This window comes from Chiloscyllium plagiosum, unplaced genomic scaffold (genome assembly GCF_037043375.1).
Source record: "Chiloscyllium plagiosum isolate Xiang-an unplaced genomic scaffold, Cpla_swu_hap1 HiC_scaffold_2, whole genome shotgun sequence".
Classification (NCBI taxonomy): domain Eukaryota; kingdom Metazoa; phylum Chordata; class Chondrichthyes; order Orectolobiformes; family Hemiscylliidae; genus Chiloscyllium; species Chiloscyllium plagiosum.
The window spans coordinates 36,188,913-36,208,146 of record NW_028270140.1 but is presented as its reverse complement, the minus strand read 5'-3'; the positions used below and the strand labels follow the sequence as shown (position 1 = coordinate 36,208,146).

General features: G+C 41.5%; 1 protein-coding gene across 6 annotated transcripts in view; it reads left to right on the top strand.

Moving 5' to 3' along the window:
* Window positions 1-502: 502 nt before the first annotated feature.
* The window catches only part of susd1 (sushi domain containing 1), a 95,734-nt gene continuing 77,002 nt past the window's right edge, over window positions 503-19,234 (top strand). For all 6 annotated transcript variants that reach the window (XM_087996124.1, XM_043715961.2, XM_043715935.2 and 3 more), the window contains exons 1-3: window positions 503-602; window positions 9,587-9,721; window positions 15,922-16,077. In XM_087996124.1, coding sequence (XP_087852250.1) covers window positions 509-602; window positions 9,587-9,721; window positions 15,922-16,077 — 385 coding nt within the window. In that variant the 5' untranslated portion in view covers window positions 503-508. The remainder of the gene's footprint in view (window positions 603-9,586; window positions 9,722-15,921; window positions 16,078-19,234) is intronic.

Here is a 19,234-nt window from a genome sequence, read left to right as displayed (position 1 = left end):
AAACGCTACTCTCGTAGCCTAACCAGAATTTTATAAATTCCCAGCTGTTGTACACAATGCATCTATTTGTGAGGCCCAAGATTACCATGCTAACAACTCTTTGAATAGACTATAAATAAAATAAATGTTGATATTGGAGTAAATAAGTGCTCAAATAAGTTAAAATTCATTGATATATTGATATTGTACAAACCCCATTATATGAATAAATTGCAGACCTTTGTTAAATTCTCTTTCATTCCAATGCAAGATTCGCTGAATGTAATAGTAGCAATAATAGTGACATGGAAATGACTTTGTAAAAAAATATCAAAAGTTAGTAAAAATAACTTCACCCGAGAATAAAAATTAAACATGTCCATATTAAGAAACAACCTTCTAATCTATTATGGCCATACTTATCAAACGTAACCAGGTTACTGTGTGGGCAGGCGGCTCTGACAGAGCCTGCTCAGGATATAAGGACAAGCAAAACCTCTCCTGGTTAAACTTAGTGTTTGTACTGATCATGTGGATGGGACTAACCCTGGGCTGGAGCTATATTACCCTTGTCCTGAGCATGTATACAGGGGTCTTATACACTGGCTTCCTCTGCTTGAATGGTAAGTGCTAGTTTTATTAATTTTAATTGGAATTTATATATACCTTCCTGCCAAAGAATTTTTGACCGACGTACAAGGATGTTTTTTGAAATGTATGTATGGCAGGAGATTCAGTTCACCTAAGTAACTTTACAATAATATATATACTTCTCTTAAAAGTAAAATTGCGTATTTAAATACAGGAGTTCTCCAAGTATCAGTTTGAATGTGTACTGGTGAGATATTTGCATTTAGTGATTATGAATTGGTTTGAAAAACCTGTATTGCATTTTGCAAGTCTTTATGCTTTTAGGAGCCCCAGTGTTTCTTTGCTGTCACTTGGTGATAGTTACCATCGTGGTAATTGTGGGCTGATTATCTCAAACTTGTCTTCAACATGACACCATGAGTCTATACTCTAAAATAATCTGAAGTAACTGCTTCTGCTGATATCACATGGGGTCTTGTGAAGCAGAGGCACTTATATTTGATCAGTTAAAACCTTTAAAGTTAATGTAAGTTTCAGAAATCTACTATAATCTTGAGGCAGGGTGGGGAAAAAACAGGTCAAACCTTGAAATTAAGTTTATAGAAAATGGATCCAACTTTTCAAGTAAATTTATAAGACAGTTCTAGTTTAACAAACCAACTTTATTACTTTGTGGTTCAAAACCAGTTGGGTAGGTAATCAAAATCTTTAAAGTTATGAATGGATTGATGAGGGCAAATATAGAGAACATTTCCAATTAGTTTCCAGTTGTAGGAGAAGATCAAAACTGGACATTATTAGTTCAAGAAAATTGCCAATCAGAAATTCAGGAGAAGCTTCTATTATCTAGCAAGTGGTGAAAATATGGAACTCTCCACTTATTGAGATAATAGGGGAGCTGTAATTAAGTGGAAGCTCGATACAAACAGCTGAAATTGGAGCAGAAGTAGACCATTCAGCCCCTCAAGTCTGCTCTTGCCATTCAATCAGTTCATGGCTGATTTGTTTGTGTTTCAAATTCCACATTCCTGTCTGCCTCCCATAACCATTGATTCTCCTGCCATACAAGAATCTATTAATCTCTGACTTTAAAATGTTCGATAACCTCCCCTCTACTGCTTTCTCAGGGCAGAGAGTTTCAAAACTACACGACACTCTGAAAGGGGGAGAAAGAAACTCCTCATCTCTATTCTGAAAAGGTGACCCCTAATCTTAAAGCAATGTCCCCTTTAGTTCTGGATTGACCCTTGCAAGAAAACCTCTTCTCCACTATCCACCTTGATAAGACCATTCAGAATCTTACACACTTTAATTCAGCCACCCTTCAGTCTTCTAAAGCCCAGCTTGTCCAAGCTATTCCATAAGGCATCCCTCTCATTTTGGGTATCAACCAAGCAAAATTCCTTTGAAACACATTTACTCCTGAAGCATTCACGTCTGCAAATGAGGACACTAAACTTACACATTAAACAAGATATGGTCTCCCCATTGCCCTATATAACAGAAGCATAGCATCCTTCATTCTTGGGGAAAAAGTGAGGACTGCAGATGCTGGAGATCAGAGCTGAAAATGTGTTGCTGGAAAAGCGCAGCAGGTCAGGCAGCATCCAAGGAACAGGAGAATCCACGTTTCAGGCATAAGCCCTTCTTCAGGAATGAGGCAAGTGTGTCCAGCAGGCTAAGATAAAAGGTAGGGAGGAGGGACTTGGGGGAGGGGCGTTGGAAATGCGATAGGTGGAGGGAGGTCAAGGTGAGGGTGATAGGCCGGAGTGGGGTGGGGGCGGAGAGGTCAGGAAGAAGATTGCAGGTTAGGAAGGCAGTGCTGAGTTCGAGGGATTTGACTGAGACAAGGTGTGGGGGAGGGGAAATGAGGAAACTGGAGAAATCTGAGTTCATCCCTTGTGGTTGGAGGGTTCCCAGGCAGAAGATGAGGCGCTCTTCCTCCAACGGTCATGTTGCTATGGTCTGGCGATGGAGGAGTCCAAGGACCTGCGTGTCCTTGTTGGAGTGGGAGGGGGAGTTGAAGTGTTGAGCCACGGGGTGGTTGGGTTGGTTGGTCCGGGTGTCCCAGAGGTGTTCTCTGAAACATTCCGCAAGTCGGCGGCCTGTCTCCCCACTATAGAATCCTTCATTCTTCTCATTATAAAATAATCCCTTTCACCTTCTTGAACACCCAGATACTAACTTCTGTGACTAGAGCACCAGAACAAATGAATCCCTCTGCATTTCGAAATCTGTAGTCATTCTTTGTTCAAGTAATACTCTTTATTTTCCTGCCAAATTAAATTCCATCTCCAAATTTTTGCCCACTCGCTCAACCTATATTTGCCTTCAGTTTCCTTATATCGTCTTCAGAGTTGTGTGTGTAATGCTGGAAACGCACAGCAGGTCAGGCAGCTTCTGAGAAGCAGGAGAATCAACGTTTCACGCATAAGCCCTTCATCAGCAATCCTCACTTTCTCCTAGTTTATGTCTTCACAATGTATTTTCCAAGTTATGTTGGTGTTACCTGTGAATTTATCTACAATGTCTTTGCTCCCCACAATATAATCATTGATGTCAGTCGTGAAACATTGAGGAACAGATACAGACCCCTGTGGGATTCTACTCATCACACCCTGCCAAGCAAACATCCATTGCTGCATGCTCCCTGTATTCTTCTAGCCAGCCCACCTCCTGGACATGCTAATATGTTAACCACTTTGTCAGGTGCTTTTATTTTCCTCAGTAGCCTTTGATGTGGCACCTTATCAAATACCATTGGAAATGTAAATATAGTATATCTGAAGGCTCCCCTTTATCTACAGCACATTACTCCTCCAGAGAACTTGAATCACGTGGTTTTCCTTTCCAAAACCATGCTTGCATTACCTTGTATGGCTATAATTTCAACTGATCGATTTTTAACATCTACTCCATGAAGACAACAGACGAACTAACTGGCCTGTAAATTTCCTGTTTTCTGCCTGCCTCTCGTCTTAAATGAAGGGATTACATTTGCTGCTTTCCAGAAAGATGAGATCTTGCGTGACTCTGGGGAATTTTGATTCATTAACACCAATGCATCTACTGCCTCACTAGCAAACTCTGAAAGACTCGAGGTTAAAATCCATCTGGACTCATCTGTCAGCCTGCAGCTCCATTGTTTGCTCAGTCTAGTCTGTACTGCTGTAAAACAGTAGCTGCGTTCTCATGTAATCTCGTGTTATAGAAAATAGCACAATAGGAACAATGGGACTATGGGAAAAAACAGGGTTGGGCAAACCACTACAAATACCAGCAAAAATCAAAACAAAAATAATTAGTCTAACACAAAGAATAGCACAGTCTAAGTAAATGTTAAAATCATAAATTTTAATGAAGTAATACAATAAATTTTAACACTTGAAGGGGTTTCCGAGTTTGAGTTACAGTATTGTATTAGGACAGGGGTTGAGGGTCATCATCAACATTATTTTCAGGTGCAGGTCTGAATGCAGGGTTACAATGAAAGAAAATATTTAATCCAAAAGTGGATGGGTGTGGTTCATTGTCCTCAGACCTTTTTGGTGGGGGAATGGGGTTTGGCTTGAAAAAGGCAGAGTTTTTGCTGCTTTGCCATCTTTCTTCTTTCATGAAGAAGTTGTTAATAGGGTGCTAGATAAGATTTTATGCCACAAACTGCTGTCCTACTGCATTCTACATTGTGGTCATTATCTTCTAAGAGCTGCAGCTGCTTCTCAACTTCCTTCAGGACAGAAGGCAAAAGAGAAGTGGGAAGCTCTCATGGTGCTGGACCCTGGTGGTCTTCATTTGCATTGTGAGCTTCAATTTCCCCCATAGCAACAGGTTGTTGTAGATCAGTCTCCACTTCTTCAAATCCAACTTGTATTTTAAGAGAGACACACTGTTTTTTGACTGCTGGAAGCTCCTCTGACAGTTCAATGCCTTTAAAATCATGAAGAAAATCTGGGAGAAGCTTTCATCAAACTGCATGCAAGCAATGCTTACTGACATCATCCCAGGCCTCCACAATGAATTCTTAATGTTAAAGATCCTCCGAAATTGAAGAACACTGTCCTCTTTATAACCGTCAGCTGCAAGCAGCTTACTGAATGTGTGCTTGAAATAATAAGCTTTAATAGCTGCTATTGCACACTGGTCCATGGGATGAACAAAAGAGGTTGCATTCAGAGATAGAAATAGCATTCTGATGTTTTTAGAAAGCTCACCAATGGTGGGAGGATGGCTTGGTGCATTGTCCAGAATGAGGAGAATCTTGAAATCCAAATCTTTTGTGATAATTTCTAAAAACATTCTCAAATATATCAATTGCAAGGTCAGAAAACATTTGTCCAATCATTCAATCTCTTTTGCTTGACCCGAAGTAAACATCCCGAGTGGACCTAATGTAATCAGGGATGGAATTGCATGATAGCCAATGGGAGTTCACGATTTTAAAACTTTGTTCCCGAATTCACCAATTGCATTACAGCCAAACAGTGTTGACAAAACGTGTATTTTAGAAGAACGGCCTCATGATTGTAATTTTGCTTAGTTCCTCACTCCCTCCTACCTCCTGATTTACAACTCTGATTGAGCACCCAAGCCCAGTGCTGGGGATAGAGGATGGTGGTTGCTGGCGAGACAACAGCACAGTGGCACTCGAATCAAGAGATGGAGCCATTGTGGGAAGGGCCCAATATGGAGCAACTGCAGGTCCATGGCTAAAGAAGGACTGTAATTTGAAACTTTTAACTTTATTTCTTATTTACTATGTTATAATGAGAGGAACTATAATGTTGTACTTATAACATATGTCTTTATTTTTCAACTTTTTACTTAAGATTTTGTACTATGTACCTAAGATGGCGCCGTGAATGGTGACATTGTAAACTTTTCACTGTATTCCTGCATCCCTGTACTTGAGTACATGTGGCAACAAAACAGAATTCTAACGTCTTTTCCAATCTCTGAAGGCATCCATCATTTCCTTTATTATCTATTATTAACTCTCTCTTCTCACTCTCTAGAGGACCAATATCTTTGTCTCTATCTCTCTGCTGCTCTTTCTATCCTCCCCAACTCTCTCCCTTTCCCTGACCACTTTGCTATTCTCCTTTTCCAATTCCTTTACCTCCCCATTCAACTACCTCTTTGCCTTCTTTCACTACTCCCCATGTAACCTGTGTCTACCCTCCCCACCCCTCTCACTATTGTCCTTAATTCTTTTCTGCCTCCTTATGTCCCCTACTTCCTCACCTTCTCACTACACCTCAGACCTGTGAACTATACTCCCTACTCCTCTACTGTCACTCCCTCGCTCAGTACTTTCCTAGCCCTCTGATACCTCCCTATTCATTCTCTCTCTCCCTCTCTCCCTCTCTCTAATTACTTTCCCCAAACCCTACTTTTTATGGCTGGCTTTTGTTTTATTCTTCAATGTGGTGAGGGCATCGTCTGCTAGATTAGCATTTATTGTCCCTCCCTTACTGCCCAGAAGGCAATTAAAAGTCAACCACATTGCTGTGGGTCTGGAGTCATACGTAGGCTAGACAATTGTCGGAGCCTGCCTTCCAATAACTTAATATCACACTCTCTGGAGTTCCCTCCAAAAGTCCTCCATTTCCTCACCCCAGCCCATTCCTCCTTCAACTCCTTTAACCAGCTTTTGGTTTATCCAGGCAGAACATGGGGCGGCACAGTAGTTCAGTGGTTAGCACTGCTGCCTCACAGCACAAGGGACCTGGGTTCAATTCCTGCCTCGGGTGACTGTGTGGAGTTTGCGCATTCTCCCTGTGTCTGTGTGGGTTTTCTCCGGGTGCTCCGGTTTCATCCACAATCCAAAGATGTGCAGGTCAGGTGAATTAGCCATGCTAAATTGCCACGCCAAGGGTAAATATAAGGTAGGGCATAGGTCTAGGTAGGTTACTCTTCAGAGGGTCGGTGTGGACTTGGTGGGCCCAAGGGCCTGTTTCCATCATGTAGGGAATCTAATCTAAACACTCCAAATCCTAACTAGGCAGAGAATCTAAGCCAGATGCGGCCTTCAGGTGAAATGTGTTTGAACCACAGGCTTCAGGATATTTACCCAGTTCACTGTGATAGGGCGAGCATGTTTTATATGTAATGAGCAGAAGAATCCATTCAGGTTGTGCTTACAATACTTGGTTTACATTCTCTTCACCTGACTGCATTCATGTAATGTGTAAAGTGTCACACTTACAGACACCTGGTTTCCACCACGTTATTGCTCCATATCCAACACACTCTTTGCTTGGAAGATGGATGACCTGTTGCTCCTGTGAAAACTTGAGTTCTGTTTATATTGGAACAATGTATGCACTGACTAGCCAGCAGTCTTGAAAGAGGACTTTAAGCAGGCAAGTGAACAAATCAGCTCTTTGCTGTTAACAAATGTGTCATCCAAAATTGAAAATTGACCTTGTGGACAACAAAGGATTACTTTGGTGAAGCAGGATTGTAGAGTGGCTGGAGGTATTACCTTCAAAAGATGCGCATAGAATCAGATGTACAGCATGGAAACAGACCCTTCGGTCCAACTCATCCAGGCCGACCAGATATCCAACTCAATCTAATCCCACCTGCCAGCACTTGGCCCATTTCCCTTTTAAACCCTTCCTATTCATATACCCATTCAGATGCCTTTTAACTGTTGCAATTGTACTAGCCTCCACCACTTCCTCTGGCAGGTCATTCCATACATGCACCACCTTCTGTGTGGAAAAAGTTGCCCCTTAGGTCACTTTTATATCTTTCCTCTCTCACCCGAAACCTATGCCCTCTAGTTCTGGATTCTCCCACCCCAGGGAAAAGACTTTGTCTATTTATCCTATCCATGCCCCTCATAATTTTGTAAACCTCTATAAAGTCACCCCTCAGCCTCCAACTCCAGGGAAAACAGCCCCAGCCTGTTCAGCCTCTCCCTATAGCTCAAATCCTCCAACCCTGGCAACTTACTTCTAAATTTTTTCTGAACCTTTTCAAGTTTCACGACATCTTTCCGATCGGAAGGAAACCAGGATTGCACATAATATTCCAAAAGTGGCTTAACCAATGTCTTTGCACAGCCACAACATGATCTCCCAACTCCTGTACTCAATACTCTGACCAATAAATGAAAGCATACCAAACGCCTCCTTCACTATCCTATCTACCTGCAACTCCACTTTCAAGAAGCTATGAACCTGCGCCCCAAAGTCTCTTTGTTCAGCAACGCTCCCTCGGACCTTATTAGTATGTGTATAAGTCTTGCTAAGGTTTGCTTTTCCAAAATGCAGCACGTCCATCTGCCACTCCTCAGCCTATTGGCCCATCTGATCAAGATCTCATTGTACTCTGAGGTAACCTTCTTCGCAGTCCATTACACCTCTAAGTTTGGTGTCATCTGCAAACTTACTAACAATAACTCCTATGTTCACATCCAAATCATTTATGTAAATGAATCTTTACTCATTCACAAGCTGTAGGTGTCACTGGGCATTTATTGCCCATTCCTAAATGCCCTCGAGAGGGTAGTGATGAGCAGTCCATTTAATGTACGCCCAACACAATGTTGTTACAATTCAAGGATTTTGACCCAGGGCAATGAAGGAACAGTAATATAGTTCTGTGATACATGACTTAGAGGGAAACTTACAGGTGATGATGTTCCCGTGTCTCTGCTGTCCTTGTTTTTCTAGGTGGTAAATGTTACAGGTTTGGAATGTGTTGTCAAAGGAGTGTTGGTGAGTTGCTGCAAAGCATCTTATGGATAGTACATGCTGCTGCTACTGAGTGTCACTGGTGGAGGGCATGGATGCTGAAGGTATTAGATGGGATGCTAATCAGGTGGGCTGCCTTGGTCTGGATGGTGTTGAGATTTCACAACATTCCTGACTTGTTCCTTGTGAACAGGCTGTGGGACAGTGTTGTGATGGAGGCTGAAGGAGTGCAAATGTTTTTCTCTAGTTCCATTACTTCACTGGTCATAACATCAATGTTTTACCCAGTTAGCAGCATGGTCAATTACATACTTTATCCATATTAGTTTCAAAATGTTCGAAACATCCATCAACCAAGTTATTTTAATAAACAACAAAGAGATTGATTTATTATAAAGGCAACTTGTTTAACAAAATTGCAAAACTGATTACCACAGAGTTTAATATTTGAAAGTAAAATTTTAACCTTTCTAAATCAACTATCGGACATATGCATACAGACTAGTTAAAGAAAATAAAAGAAACTGTCTTTGCAGAGATCAACTTTACAAAATAAACTTTGGTTAGAATAATTGTAAATTCTTGAAGAATAAAGGATAAGAGAACTTTCAGATAACTTTTGGTCTGATGTCATGGTATATGGAGATGGGTGTCAATGAGCACATGTGGTTGTCATTAGGATCTTCTCAGAAGCCTTTCATTCAGGAGATGTCAAGAGGAACTCTTCCAAAGGCATCTCAGGAGAGTAGCTGCATCATCTTTACATTTCACACGCTGGACTCTTGAAAAGAGTTTTCTCAAAATAGTGTGAAAGAATATGTTTGGCAGTTTCTTTCAGAGCAAGCTGTACTCCAGTTATTTTTTCCAAATCTTATCCAAGAATGCAAAACTACTCCTTACAGTCATAAACTCAGGCATCTGACATCCCTGTAAACAAGTCTATGCAAAATAAATGGTTGGCACAGACAAGTTCGGCCTGTTTTTGTGCTGCATGACTCTAAGACTAATTCAGACTCTATGACTCTGTTAAGCTCCTGCTGTTGACTTGGTTTAATTGTCTCTCTTCTGGAAAGTGTTCCAAACAAAAAAAAATCCGAAGTGTCCTTCCTGTAAAGTTTTAATTCCAGGCATCCCAGTCTTTCAAATGAACTAGTTTTTGCAATACTTTGAACGTGAGTCCTCAAAAAAAAAAATAGAAGCAACTTCACAACAGATTTCAGGATGTGGTGAGAAGTTAAAAGGACCAAATATGGTTGGGGGTGAGGTGTCCAGTCCAGTTCAGTGTTGAGTGACTGTTTTACCTTTCTGTGCAGCAGCTACAATACCCCCACCGAATGTGGACGTTTGTTCCACCTGTCACGTTAATGCTTCCTGCACAACCAAGGATGGAATGAAAGCCTGCACTTGTAACTATGGATTCTATGGAAATGGAAGGAGCTTCTGCACAGGTAAGACATTTGGAAACGAATCCACTTCAAGGTCTGTGAATGACAGAAGCGTGAAGCCAAAAACACTGTTAAACTTTTAATCCAAAATAACAGCCTCGTAACAGTGGTTCATTAATAACAGTATTCTGTGATCAGTATTTAATTTGCAATGTTTAAATGACAAATGTTTGTTCAGTTGTGGACGGTTTACTGCGTATCTGCCATAAACTCTTAAATTCAAGATTAGAGTGGTGCTGGCAATGCACAGCAGCTCAGGCAGCATCCGAGGAGCAGGAAAATTGACGTTCATCAGGGCTCCTGCCCAAAACATTTGATTTTCCTGTTCCTTGGATTCTGCCTGACCTGTGCATTTCCAGCACCACTCTAATCTCCAGCATCTGCAGTCCTCACTTTCACCTCATAAGCTCTTAAATTGCCTCATTTTATTCATTCATGGGATGACTGCATTGCTGGCTAGGCTAGCATTTATTGCCCATCCCAGAGGGCAGTTAAGAGTCAACAGTGAAAGTGGTTGCTGTAGTAGAAGTTTGGTGTCTCCACGTTCCATTGTCTAATGGACTGATTAATAGATCAGGATTGGATTACAAATACTGAAGCTAAAGACAGCACTGAAGCCATATCCAATAATCTCGCTAACATTACATTGTCTTGAGTGTCCACCTTGGTTTGTTGAGTAGTGCTCCAAGGCAGAGTTCAAGCCCTCCTCCACAGTCATGGGAGTACAATATGTATAACAAAATAACACCTCGGCTGATTGCACTTGACAGAGCGGTTGCTACATTGTCAGTGATGCAGTCTTTTGGACCTGGTGCTAAAATCAAGATCACAACGATCCTGTGGGATGTACAAGGTCCCATGGCACCATTTTTAATAAGAGCCAAGGAGTTAGCATGAGCTCCCTGAACAACATTTATCCCTTATTCAAGGTTCCGAGAAAACAGGTGGATTTTGTTTTATCACACTACTATGTGTGGGATCCTGTTGTGTGAAAATTGGCTGTTGTGTTTCCTACATAACAGCAGTAACTATACTTCAAATTATTTTTTTTTTTAATGGGTTTTTGGATATTCTGTGTTGCTGGCAAGTGTTATAGGATGCAAATCTTGTGTGTGTTCTTGGAAATAACTTTGCATTTTGAATTAGGTTTTAAGTTCAGATGTAATGGTTCTACTTCAACTTTTTTGGTGAAGGGAGAAAAACGAAGCAGATTTGATGCTTGTTGCCAATATCTTTCATTGTAACTTCTCTAAGTTAGTGGAAACGATCAGATCTTTGCAGCATAAGTAGAGGCCGGTAAATCCACCACACCTTTTCGGGCTGTTTTCTGAATCAATCCAAAATGAAACATGTTGTCATGTTTTCTCACTGGGATTTCCCCTAGTGATCCTCTGAATAAATCGAGATTGAACAGACTCCCTATCTCCACCTGAATCGGGAATTTTTGCTTGCCTTTGTTAAATCCACTAATGGTTCTGAAATGGTTAATATCAGCCAATGCAATAAGTTTCACCACGTCTGATGATGGCATTCAATCTTGAGTGGGGAATGGGAGACCAGCTCCCAAAGGATGACCCAAAAATGATTGATGTGTCATCCTTGACTCTTGATAGTCTTGGACGTATTGCTTAATTATAAGCACAGAATAAATTGTGTCTATGGACTACGTTTTTGTTAAAACAAGTGTCTCTTCTTGTTAAGTAGTACCATTTCCATCCTCTTACCAAACAGGACTTTGGATTCAGTAAATAAAGGAGGATTGGTCTGGGCATCTGCAGTCCCTCTGTTGGGGGTTGGGGTGGTAATGGCGGAGGTAGAGAATGAGCTGATGGTCCACCTGTAACATTAACGCTTCTTTTCAGGCTCATGTGGCAAGTTGTTAGTGTTCCTATTCTGGGTTAGGGGGCCTGGGTTCGAGTCCCACCTTTTTTAGAGAGTTTGTCATAACATGTCTGAACAGGACAATTAAAATATTGTTAGAACCCTCACTGATTTTTAATTATTTTTATTTTATTCTTACGTCAACTTTGGTTTGGAACTGAGAACTGTAAGTTGAAGATGATCTTTCGACTGTGAGCAGCAGCTTGTGTTAAAAACAACAAAAATGGAACAAACAAGCTGTTATTTGTTTGCGAGGCCAGGCCTAAAAGTTAATTGCACATTGGCTCTTGATCAAAAGGGTTCCATAGATTCTTCGATACCGGGATTGTGGGGAGCAGTATGTTTGACCAAATAGCAGAAGTTTGGACATTATCGAGGTCAGTACTGGGAAATTAGTGCCATCAAATCTGGAGAGGAAGATGATGGTCAAACCGATGAAGGGGCCAGACTTTGAACTGGTTTATGGACTCTGTTTCTGGGAGGCATTTGATTATTGATGTTACAGCATGAAAGTTTGAAAACTTCCTGCCTAAGCTCCCATTATCAGCTATTGGAAGTTCAGAGAATAATAACAAACTTCTAAGTATTGCTGGCTTCCTCAAAGTGAGCTGAAACATGGCCCTGATTGTTTCTTGGTCAAGTCAAAAAGATGTTCATCACAAATGCAGGGGAACAACGCATCATGAAATCTGCTCAAAAATAATCTGGCCAGTTTTGTATTTTCTTTTATTTATTGATTGATTGATTTGACTTGGCTGTCTGTCCCTGTGTTGTCACAATATCTATATTTGGAGGATTGGTGGTGGCATTTAACCCCAACCATTAGCAGTAGTGATTTTGTAAAACCTAAACTTTCAATGGCTGATTGGGAGGATCAGACAAAATTTTTGGTTGTCCACTATTTTCACTTCACGTGACTGTTGCTTTTATGGATAGGTAGAGGTGGTGTCAGGGTAACATAGAAGTATTGAAAATGGAAACAGCAGTCGGCCATTTGACCTTTGGAGCCTGCAGCTTCATTCAATATGATCACGGCTGATCATCCAAATCAGTTCTCTGTTGCCACTTTCTCCTCAGACTATTTGATCTCTTTGGCCATAAAAAGAATATCTCCTTTTTGAAGCCACTCAATGTTTTGACCTCAACCACTTTTCGTAGCAGAGAATTCCACAGGCTTGTCATTCTCTGGGTGAAGAAATTTCTCCTTATCTCAGTCCTAAATAGCTATTCCATATCCTTAGATTGTGACCCCTTGTTCAAGACCTCCCCCCACCCCCGATCATCAGAAACATCATTCCTGCATTTACAGCTGCCTAATCCTGTTGGAATTTTATAGATTTTTGAGATTTCAAGCCTACCCCCTCACTCATTCTTCTCGACTCCAGTGAATATAGCCCTAAGCAATCTAGTCTCTCTTCGTCTGTTAATCCATCATCCCAGGAATCAGTTTGATAAATCTATGTTGCACTCCATCCATAGCCAGAACATCCATCCTCAGATAACCGTCCACAATACTCCCAGTGAGATCTCACCCAGGTTCTGTATAACTCCAGCAAGACATCCCTGTACCTGAATACTTTCACTATAAAAACAACCGGACAACCGGAAGCGGCAGGGACAGACCATTATAAACACCGGCGGAAACATCAAAGAAACGCTTCGCAGGAGGCTCCCAAGCACTGATGATGTCGCCTAGCAGGAGGACGAAACGTTTACAACAAAAACTTCCAGCTCGGCGAACAGAACCACAACAACGAGCACCCGAGCTACAAATCTTCGCAAAAAATTTGTTCACTATAAAAGCCAATATACCATTCGCTGTCTTCACTGCCTGCTATATCTGCATGGTTACTTTCAGCGAGTGGTGTACAAGGACACTCAGGTCTTGTTTCACATCCCCTTTCCCATTCTATCGGCATTCAGATAATAACCTACCTTCCTGTCTTGCTTACATTTTTTCTTACATTATACGTATTCTGCCATGCATTTGCCCACTCACTCAACTTGTCCAAATCACATGGAATTATCCCTGCATCCTACACACAGTTCGCCCTCTGACCCAGCTTTGTGTCATCTCCAAACTTGGAGAAGTTTTCCTGTGTTCCTTCAGGTCTCAGTTGTTCACAATATGAAGTATATTTGATTTTGAGGGAATATTTCTACACTTCCACTTTGGGGTTTGTGACTTTTGATAATACTTTTGACAGGGTCTCCAATCCATTTAAATCATAAGAAAAGATCAACATTTATTCACTCAATACCTAGAATATAAGCACAACAACCGGATTCGCTTATCTATCTATAAGTCAAGATGGAGACAATCTTCGCAGGTGAAAAAGATTTATTCACCCTGACTGTGCCTGGGTTGTCTAGTTGTTGTACAGGGTTCTATTCTTGATAAAGCAACAGACCCTCCTTGTTTGAGACTTATCTCTCACTGGTTCTTGCAACGTTGGGATTCATGACCTGAAGTCAGTTTTTTTTAAATCATATGATCAATAGTTCTATTGCCCAACAAATGAATCCAAATTAGAAACTAATACATACTGGGGGATGAAGATGGCTGATCATATCAGTTTGGGATAATCTAGTCTTTGTTAGAGATCAAGCTACCAGGCACTGCCTCTGGCAGGGGGCTATTGATTTTGCGTTTTGGCAAATACACTAAAATGGAACTGAATATTCCTCAAATGGGTTTGCCTCCAATATATCTAATCAAGGGAAAGCACCCCACCCACAGCCATGTATATTTTAAGAAGTTTCCAAAAGCATTCTGAGACACAACATAATCCTTAAACAGAAAGGGAGGTAGTGGTGGGGAACACGGGGGCATGGAGGGAGAGTGATGCAGGGTGTTACCTGACATTTTGTCAACCATTTTGAGAGGAAATAGTGTCCACTTCTTTAAAGTCATTTTGAAAATGTCCACATTGGGTACACTCTGTTTCTTGAAATTTAGGAGTATGATTTCTTTACTGGACATGAAAGTTGAAATAGTCCATTTGCTTCTAGGGCAAGCACAATGCAGAGGGCACTGGATTGAACTCTGCATTGCTGTGGAGGCATTTAAAATTCATCAATGGTAAATTAGTGTTATTAGCTGAGAGATCATTTATTATCCATCTTGAGATGGTGGTGATGAGCAACCTTCTTGAACTGCAGAATCCATGTGGTGTAGAATGTGTTGTTAGGGAGGGAGTTCTAGGATTTTGACTCAGCTACAGTGAAGGATCAGCTTCCAAGTTAGGATGCTGTATGAGTTGGAGGGAACTTGTAGGTTGTGGTGTTTCCATGTATCTGCTATTCTTGTCCTGTTAGAGTGCGTTTTATAGATGATGCACACTGCTGCCTCTGTGCACCAGTAGTGGAGGGAGTGAATATTGGCAATGGGGTGCCAGTTGAGCGTGCTTTTTGTCTTGGATAGTGTCAACTGTTTTGAATGTTGTTGGAACTGCACACACCCAGGTAAGTGGAGATTAGTTCATTACACTCCCAGTTATTCCATGTAAATGTTGGACATTTGCAGAGTCAGGTGGTGAGTGACCTACCACAGAATTCCCAGACCTAATCTGTTGCCACAGCGTGGGTATTAATATCTATAAATTTCTGGACAATGGTGACACCAGGACATTGATGGGGGATGGTAATGTTGTTGAACTTCAAGAAGAGATGGAATTGTTAAATACTGAAGGAAAGAAAATCTTGGGTTTATGTTACTCTTTTCACAATTTCAGAACATCCCAAAGAGTGTTATAGCCAATGGTGTACTTTTGTTCAATGTAGACACTGTTATAAAATAGAAAATGCAGCAGCCAATTTACACATAGCAAACTCTCCTGGACAGTAATGGGATAAATGACCAGGAAATGTGCTCCAGTGATGTTGGCTGATGGATAATTATCCATCCAGGATCCACAGAATTAATTGTCTGTTCTTGCTTCAGCAAAGCCATGGCATCTTTTCGATTCATCTGAGTGGCAGGTGGTGACTCCGTTTAATATCCCATCAGAGAAGTGGCATTTGAGTATTGACCTGGAATGGACTTGGACCCACAACTTTTACTTCAGATGACATTGCCACCCACTGAGCCCCAACTGACCCCGCCCAGCCCTCTTCGGTTTTATTTTCTCCAGCTTTCCACTGGAGAATTCATATGAACATGTCATCTACTCAGAAGCTCTTCTAAATCCTATCTGAGCTTTCCAGCAGGTAGTCAGAAAAATAGGAGTAGAAAATTGATTGTTTGGTTCACTTAATGTTATTATGTATATTTTTCTATCATGAAACAACAGATTAAATTGAATTTAGTATGTTCTTTTTAGATAAAGATGAATGCCAAATGGGTTCTATAAAGATCTGTGGGAACTATACAACTTGTTACAATACATATGGCAGTTATTACTGTACATGCAATGAAGGATACAGACCATCCAACAAAATGGAGTCATTCATTCCGAATGATGGAACTCACTGTACAAGTAAGCACATTGAATATTCAACCAATTTCATTTTTCTTTTGGGTGAGGAGAATGGGTGAAATTTGTGGTCTTGATTTGTAGGATCAGAAAAGCAAAGTCCATTGGAACGTTGATCATAAACTAGAAAATTTCGATGGCCAAAACACTCTTTGGCTAGAATAGTCTGTATATTTCATGAATGTTTGTGTTCTGTGTGCTTTTATGTCAACAATATTGTTTCAGTTTGCTCTGGCAGAGAGCTGACATGCAAACAGTGGTTTCAATGATTATAATGCAGGGGGAGACCATTCTATGATTTTACTTGGGGAGATTGCCTGCACCACTGAGCTAACACCCGCCTGTCATCTAGAAATCTGGTTTCGAATCTGTGCCAGATTGAGGAGATAAACTCTCTAATCTCCTAATGTTGAAGGGGTCCTGTGTAAATTTAGAGCATAGAGTCTCATTCCAGTTATTATAGAGTCATAATGTTGTACAGTATGGAAACAGACCCCTCGGTCCAACTCGTCTATGTACGTCTTATGGCTCTATGACTCTAAATGTTGTAATTGTATCAGCATCCACCAGTTCCTCTGGCAGCACAGTCCATACACGCATCATCCTCCTAATGAAATATTGCCCCTTAGGTCCCTTTTAATCTTTCCCATCTCACCTTAAACCAATGCCCTCTAGTTTTGGACTTCCCTGCTCTGGGAAAAAGACCTTGACTGTTTACCTTATCCATGCCCCTCATGATTTTATAAACACCTATAAGGTCACCCCTCAGCCTCTAATGCTCTGGGGAAAATAACCCTGGCCTATTCAGCCTTTCCCTGTAGCTGAAACCCTTTCAAGTTTAACAACAAGTTTATGGGTGGCACGGTGGCACAGTAGTTAGCACTGCTGCCTCACAGCGCCAGAGACCCGGGTTCATTTGCCGCCTCAGGCGACTGACTGTGTAGAGTTTGCACATTCTCCCCGTGTCTGCGTGGGTTTCCTCCGGGTGCTCCGGTTTCCTCCCACAGCCCAAAAAATATGCAGGTTAGGTGAATTGGCCACGCTAAATTGCCCGTAGTGTTAGGTGCAAGGATAAATGTAGGGGAATGGATCTGGGTGGGGTTCGCTTCGGCGGGTCGGTGTGGACTTGTTGGGCCGAAGGGTCTGTTTCCACACTGTAAGTAATCTAATCTAATCTAAACATCTTTCCGATAGCAGGGAGACCAGAATTGCATGCAGTATTCCAAAAGTGGCCTCACCAATGTCCTTTTTAGCTGCAACATGACCTCCCAACTCCTACACTGAATGCACTGACTAATATTAGCTAGCATGAACCCACTGTATGAAGGAGGTTGGGTAACTTTTAAGAAGCTAACATAAGTTAGCTGGTGCAGAAAATGGAAGCATATCACACTGTAATAGTGGGAGTGGCTGCCATTAGAATTTCTTGGCGACTGCATATTATTGAAAGTTTTGAGAGCAATAATTGAATTGTGAGGGCAGTGTGAGAGAACAGTCGACTTCACACTTTTCAATGATGGTCAGCATTGAATGAAAAACACAACTGAAGAGGCAATGGCCTAATGGTATTATTGCTAGATATTAATCCAGAAACTCAGCTAATGTTCTGGAGACCTGGGTATAAATGCCACTTTGGCAGATGGTAGAATTTGAATTCAGGATCTAATGATGACTATGAATTGAATTGATTGTCAGAAAAACCCATTTGGTTCCCTAATATCCTTTAGGGAAGGAACTCTGTTATCCTAACCTGATGTACATGTCACTCTAGTCCCACAGCAATGTGGTTGACCTTAACTGCCCTCTGGGATGGGCAATAAAGGCTGGCCCGGCCAGAGATGTGCTTATGCCGTGAGTGGATTAAGGTAAAAGAGGCTTGATCTATACTGTACAGGAATGCAAAAAATATTCATTAAAGCAATGGTTGTGTTGTTGTCATAAGGTGGGATTGGAAACTTGAGAGCGCAGAATGTCCGAGTGGTTTGTGGAGCAGGGTGGAATGGTTAACAAGTCAAAAACAGCAGAGACTGCGAGGGGAGACATTGAATGACGTACATAAGACAAAAATACTGTGGATGCTGAAAATCTGAAATAACAACAGAAAATGGTGGAGAAACCCACCTCCCTGTGGACAGAGAAACATTTCAAGTCTGGTATGATTCTTCAGAAATCAAAATAGCTGGAAAATAATGGTTTTTAAGCTGTAGACAGAGGAAGAGTGATTGGAACAAATGGTGAAGGAACCCTCAGCAAAAGTCAAAGGGAGTGTTCGTGGTGGTAGAGAGAGAAATAGAGAGGGAGATGTAAAATAGATATGAATGATGGGTGTGAATACCGTAGACTAGAGGAGGAAGGGAGTAAAAGGGCAAGTGTTGCACCTTCTGCAATTGCATGTGAAGGTGCAATGGGAGGGGATGGCATTAGGAGTGATGGAGGATTTGACCTGTGGAATTCTGACAGTGGAAAAGAGGGGAAGATGTGTTTGGTCATGATATCCTTCTAGAGGTGATGTAAATGTAGGACAATGATCCTTTGCATGCAGATACTGGAAGGGTGGAAGTCCTACTGCTGTTCCGGAATGAAGTGGATGAAGGTGAGGGAAGAATTCCAGCTTTAGGTGACTGTGTGGAGTTTGTACCTTCTCCCTGTGTCTGCTGTGTTCTGGTTTCCTCCTACAGTCCAAAGATGTGCAGGTTAGATGGCCTGGCTATGCCAAGTTGCCACGTAGTGACTAGCGATGTGAAGGCTAAGTGGACTGGCTATGGTAAAGGTGGGGTTATGGGATAGGGGTGGGATGCTGTTCAGAGGGTTGGTGAAAACCCGATGGGCCAAATGGCCTATTTCTGCCTGCGGGGATTCTCTCATTCTATGAATCCATTATCCTACGATTCCTTGTACCATTACCCTTCCTTTACTACTTGCCAGAAAACCTCTCCTGGTAAGCAGATAATTAATGTCTGAGTAGTCTCTGCAGTTTAACTGCAGCATCACAATCAGGTCATGGCTCAGTTTTCAATGAGTCATGTACCTCTGACGTATGGGCATGCTCAGCTTATTTTGAACCAGAAACTGACTGCAATTAATTTGCCATATGACCAAATGCTGGACTTATTTTGGCAAATATATTGTAAGGAAATCATGTTTTGAGTGTACAATAATG